General features: G+C 35.3%; 1 protein-coding gene across 1 annotated transcript in view; it reads right to left on the bottom strand.

Moving 5' to 3' along the window:
* Positions 1-6,458, bottom strand: part of LOC107664539 (BDNF/NT-3 growth factors receptor) — a 52,828-nt gene that overhangs the window by 40,364 nt on the left and 6,006 nt on the right. Inside the window, exons 6-11 of the mRNA XM_016455130.1 lie at positions 5,302-5,438; positions 3,524-3,656; positions 1,286-1,585; positions 1,153-1,179; positions 805-816; positions 680-717 (exon numbers count right to left, since the gene is read on the bottom strand). Of these exons, the coding sequence (XP_016310616.1) occupies positions 680-717; positions 805-816; positions 1,153-1,179; positions 1,286-1,585; positions 3,524-3,656; positions 5,302-5,438 (647 nt within the window). The remainder of the gene's footprint in view (positions 1-679; positions 718-804; positions 817-1,152; positions 1,180-1,285; positions 1,586-3,523; positions 3,657-5,301; positions 5,439-6,458) is intronic.

Raw genomic sequence — 6,458 nt, 5'->3', positions numbered from 1 at the left:
TATACACACACACACACACAAACACACACACACACACACACACACACACACACACACAGAAATTAAAACAATAAATCAACTTATTGTGTTACTAACTGAAAATTTGCTGAACAACTACTTAAATTAGGCATTTTTTTTATTTTGTGAACAAAATCAATTCAAATTGACAAAACAATGTAGGGTCACTTATTATAATCATTAAGACAACATTGAGAAGACTTAAAAATCTGAATGCATCATGTTTCCTTGCTTTTTAATTTTATGATCCATTTTTATATGTGTGATGTAATGAAATTTATTAAAAGCTCAGATTGTGAATTTTGATGAAATACATTTGAAGCTGTTAAACGTACACCACTGAACACACGTTTTATATCAATGTGGCTAGACGCTCCATTGTTTGCCAAACACAAACAGCCTAATGGACTTTAATCCAATTATTAATATTAATACAAGTAACTATTTAAACGCATCAGTGTCATTTGTCATATTGCTGTCATTTTATAAGAGGAATGAGCTACTTGAGAGTGTGTGTAATAATGATTTTGCCCCGGTTTATGGGTTTTAGCCACTCCACTTTGTATTGTGTATAAAATCATACTACATACAACCGTAACAGACATGTTATATTATTATTTTGACGCAAGAAAAACTACACAAATAACAGGATTTTACTCACAGCGACTTTGCCCTCAGGCGGTCCAAGAGGAGTGTCATCTGTTAGTACGAGAGGAAACACTGAGATACATGTGCTTTTAGACTACAGATCTATAACGTGCATGTTCATGTGTGTTTTGTTCATACCTGTAGTGGGATCTCACACACAAAAAGAGAAACAGAAGAAGAAGAAACTTTTTAATGAATTATTATTGTAATAAAGACTTAATAACATTATAATAATACATGTATTACTTAATAAATGACTAACTATGGAAGGCTAACCCAAAAATGAACATTTTGTTATCAACACCTAACTTGATTAAAACCCATATGCCTTTTTTTTTTTTTTTTGCGTGGAACACAAGAAATAAGTCTTATGGGTTTAAAATGGCAAATAAATGATATCAAAATCTACATTTTTGGTCAACTATGACTATGATGATTATTGACATTATTCTATAATTTGATGATGAACTCTTAAAAGAGACTCACCATAATACAGTGGATCAGTAACTGATTCTGATGGATAAACATGGAAAAGGAAACAAATAATGCAACTTTTCAGACACTGTAGTCACATTTACTGTAATTGTTTTGATTTGGTTGCATGCAAATTTCAGCTTACCGTTCCAAGGCTCGTGCATGAAATGCGCAAATACTGCCTTGCGGTCCTCTCCGTATTCATTACTGGCCAGCAGCGAGTATTTTCCATTGTTGATGTGTGTGGGACTGTCCAGGTGTAAGCACCCGTGGTACCCGCCCTCTGAGTAATCGTGGATCATGGTGCGGATAAAGGGACCCTCCTCCACGGGTTTGCCATTTAATAACCAGCTCAGTTTAGGCTCTGGGTTGCCCGACACGCTGAAGGGAATGCACCAGTGGTGGTCTGAGACTGCATCCATCAGCTTGCTGATTACAGGTGGAACTGGCATCCCAAATAAATGGCACAGATAAACACACAGAATAAATGGCATACAAGCATTAATAATAGTAAAACAATAATGCATTTCAATAAGAAGTATTCAACTTGAATACTTGAAATGCATTATTTGAGGAACTTCTTGTTGCTAATGAATTGATTAAAATTAATATAACAGGATTTTTAGCTCTATTAAAGTAAAATAAATAAATGAATAATAAAATAATAAATACAATAAAAATACAGAACATTTACTGAAAATTTACTGAAAATAAGCTGCAAAAATGCCCCAAAAAGACTGCACAATTTTACATATCATCAACAACAGTCTTATAAAAGTACAAATTGTCCTGACAAAATTCTGAATTTTTGCTTAATGAAACTCTGAAAAATGAAAGAATGTGGATTTACACTACTGTTCAAAGTCGTAAGATAGATTTATTTATGTATTTATTCATTTAAAATAAATTAATACTAATCAAGGATGCATTAAATTGATCAAAAGTGACAGTAAACATATTTATAATGTTATAAAAAGTTTTCAATTTCAAATAAATGTTGTTCTTTTTATCTATCTATTCATCAAAGAATCCTGAAAAAAAAACATATCATGGTTTCCACAAAAATATTAAACTGTTTTCACTTATAATAATCATGTTTCCTGAGCACCATCAGCATATTAGAATGATTTCTAAAGGATCAAGTGATACTGAAGACTGGAGTAATGATGCTGAAAATTCAGCTTTGATCACAGGAATAAATTTCATTTTATAATAATACTGTCAGGGTTATGGACCTGTCTGGTTGTGTTTTCCCTCCCCATGTGCTCTCCATGACCTAGTTTTCCCGTGTGTTTGATTTAAAATAAATTAGTTTTATGCCCAGAGTTTAGCCCAGAGAGGGTTCCAGTCCCCAAGTTTAGCCCAGAGAGGGTTCCTGTCCCCGAGTTTAGCCCAGAGAGGGCTCAGCACGGTGCGACTGCCATCCTCCACCGTCGCCGTGGCTGGAATATCCCTTGACTCTGCCTCCAGCCTCTAAACCCCAGACTCCGCCTCGGCCCGTTTACCCGTCGGCTCCACCATGGCTCCTAGCTCCCTCCTTCCCGCCGTGGCCCGGCAGTCCACTAGCTCCGCCGGGCTCCCTCGTCCCTCCGGCTCCGCCTTGGTCTGGCATCGACCATCCTGCGCCTCGGGACTCCACTCCTCCGGCTGCGCTTCGTCCCTCCGGCTCCGTCAGGCTCCTTCATCCCTTCGGCTCCTCCTCAGTCCTCTATCGCTCCAGATCCACCTCGGCCTTTTGGATCCACGCGTCCGCGTCAGTCGCCGGCGCCATCCGCTTCGCCTTGGCCCTCCGGATCCTCCCTCCATCGTCACCTCCCTGGACTCTGTCTGCCGGCCCCCTCCCGGGTGCCCGTCCTCCTCCCAAGCCAGGTTACCACCCATGCCCCACCTCTGTTGTTATATGGCGCGAGGACGCGCCTTCTGGGAGGGGGGGGCGATATGTCAGGGTTATGGACCTGTCTTGTTGTGTTTTCCCTCCCCATGTGCTCTCCGTGACCTAGTTTTCCCATGTGTTTGATTCCCGGTATTGAATGTTCGTCTTACCCCGCTACGTGTGTGTTCCTGGTTCCATTGGATGTTAATTAAAGTCAGTTTGTTTGAAGTCTACTCCATGTCTCCTCGTTCCTCACTCCGTGCTCCTCACAGTAGCGAATTGTGACAAATACTCATATGGAAAACAATTATTTTAAATCGCAATAATATTTCATGATATTCCTGTTTTTACTGTATTTTTAATCAAACAAATGCAGCCTTGGTGAACATAAGAGACCTCTTTCAAAAACAATAAGTGTGTATAAAAAAATAAATCAAATGTATAAATGTGATTTCCCGTATAAATGAGTAGTTATGCCAGTCTTATGCAATAATTATCTTGGTAACTTACACAATATGTCCAGATCCACAGAGGCCTCAGCCTCTCCCACCATGTTTTCAGACCTGCAGGTGATTTTGCATCCGTTGTCCAGGGAAGAGACATTCACGAGTCTGAGCTCTGACATCTGACCTGTGCGCTCGTGCTGCGGGTGTGAGTTACAGCAATGTCAATGTCATTTCTATTTAAAGCCTACATGCAATTCAACTCCTCCCTATTTACAGAATTCTTATAGCCTTATTGTGCACAATTAATTTTTGCATGCTACTCTAAAGAAAAAAATACTTGTCTTTAATCAAAATGCAATCATTTGCTACTCCTCTGAAATGACTTTCTTTTTCCATTGGCGTCACTTAGGCGGACGACCATTTGGATGATGTTAACCAACAGCTATTCACGCATTGTTGTTTTTGTGAATATCCTGTTACGCCACATTAAGAAAATGGTTTGCAAATGACTGTTTATATTAACTTTAAGGTTTTTGTGCCCTGTTCCATAAATCAAAGCCTTAAAATCTGTTAAAATCAACAAAAATGCCATATTTCACTTATTATAAATGTGATCAAATAATTACAAGCTATCTTCTCAGTAAAACTCTAAAGCAAATGTCACATAATAAGAAAGGCATTAACAATGCATAACTTTCACAATGAATTATCAAAATGTCTAAGGGCTGAAAAAAGCTAGTTCCCTAATGATACAATCAGAAACCTTGTCAAAATGTCATTGCAGGTATGTTGACTACCTCTTGCAACAAATCTGGCAAGACATCGCAAACTTATTTCTGCTATATTCATTTGTTGTAGAGAAAATAAATTGTGTGGCTATCCACGGTCTGTATGGAAGCTTGTTTCTGCCATTTTATCTCACAATTCAGACTTTTTCTTGAAATTTCTTGTAATTGAAATCTAAATCTCGCAAATCAGGCTTTTTTTCCTCAGAGCTCTACGTTTATATCTCACAATTTTTTATTTTTATTTTTTTTGCTTCTGACATGGAATAAAACATGTAAAAAGATAGTTGCAACATTTGCGTTTATATCTCACAGTTCTGCCTTTATTCCTCAGAATTGTGAGAAATTCTAAAGAAAAAAGTTGGAACTACGAGAAAATAAGTCAGAATTTTGAGATATAAATTCAGAACCGCAAGAAAAAATTCTGAATTGTGCGATATAAACTCCCAATTTGGATAAAAAAAATAAATGATACTAAATATAAGGTAAGTGGTTGCAATACATTTATTTTAGCTACATTTAAATAAACAAATTTAGTTGACTAACATTCAGCAAAATTTGTTTATTTAAATGTAGCTAAAATAAATTGATTGCAACCACTTACCGTAAAAAAAATAGTAAATTCAATGAATCATATTTTCAGTGTTATAGATATAAACTCAGAACTTTTGAACTTTTGAATATGAACTTTTTTTCGCAGTTCTGACTTTTCTTCTCTGAATTCTGAATTGACATCTCGCAATTATGTTTTTTTGTTTTTGCGATGGAATAAAAAAATGAAAGAAGTAACTGCAACTTTTTCTCTCACAATTAAGACTTTTTCCCTCTTTTTCTTCTCAGAATTGGCAGTTCATACCTCACAACTCTGCGTTTATATCTTGCAATTATTTTTATTATATTTATAATATTTATTAGTTTATACCTCCCGATTAAGATTTTTTTTCTCAAAATTGAAAACAGGAGAATCAGAATGAAAAGAAACTGCAAGAGCCACTTAAAATGACAACTTAATTGTAAATTTGAAACTTTGTAAATCTGAGATGAGGGTTAGAATTACCTCGTACGCTGAATTTAATTTGCAGGTGGTCCAGTTCAGAGTCGGTGTGGGCGTTCCTGAGGTGTTGCACACCAGCGTCACATTTAACCCTTTCCGCATGGTCACTTTAGTGGGTTTCAGAGTCACAGTGGGGAGAACTAGACAGAAAACACACCACAAACCAGTTCATACACTAATTAACAATCAAGAAAAAAAACTCTCGTTCTTAATAACTACCATTGTCTCGTTGGTTTTATTTAAAAAATATCTAAAGGTCCTCAATACATATGTGGTTTGAAATCAATTAAAATCTAATTTTTCAGAAGTAGTTTTTGTTTGCCATTCAGGACATAATGTGCATGGAATGACATAAATGGCACATTATTATGCATATCTGCATATGTGTCTGATGGGTTGTTGTATTTCTTGGCCTCACGCTGTTGATTACATCCTTACTACAGCAAACATGCAAATATACACCATAAATATACATATACCGGATATTGACCGGACTGCCTGAACAAACAAATCTGATCTATCTGTATATAACAGTATATTATATTGTTTTGAATGACTTAAGACAATTATTCTTATTATCAGCCATTTTCAGAGTATATTTAAAGTGACACTGAGATATGTATTTGATATTTTACCTCAGAAACTGAATCGCTTTAAATAAAATATGAATACATTTGACATTTTTTAAACAATTTTACATCATTTTTGTGATCTATGTATATTCAGAATCTGTCTGTATTATATTTCATTATATTATATTGTTTTGAAAGAATTACAGAAATCTCTCATTTTATTTCTTATATTCAGGGTATATTTAAAGTGACACTGACATTTGATCTTTTAGTTCAGAAATGTAATCCCTTTTAAAGAAATCTAATGAAAGTAAATTAATTTCAACATAAATACATTTTACAATTTTTTTGCAAATCATTTTACAAACTGTTAAAAAAATCATTTTTGTGATTTATATTCAGAATCAAGCTGTATTATATTATATTAATTATATTATATTATATTATATTATTATATTAGTAAAATAATTTTAAATTGTGTTCTAATTTTATTTCTTATTTAGACTGACATTGAAGTGTACAACATGTTTCATATTTTAGCTCAGAAGTCAGATCTCTTGTGCTTCTCCGCCTGCATCACAGGAATGC

Source organism: Sinocyclocheilus anshuiensis, unplaced genomic scaffold (genome assembly GCF_001515605.1).
Source record: "Sinocyclocheilus anshuiensis isolate Anshui unplaced genomic scaffold, SAMN03320099.WGS_v1.1 scaffold449, whole genome shotgun sequence".
NCBI classification, from domain to species: Eukaryota; Metazoa; Chordata; class Actinopteri; order Cypriniformes; family Cyprinidae; genus Sinocyclocheilus; species Sinocyclocheilus anshuiensis.
This window is presented reverse-complemented; position numbering and strand designations above follow the sequence as displayed.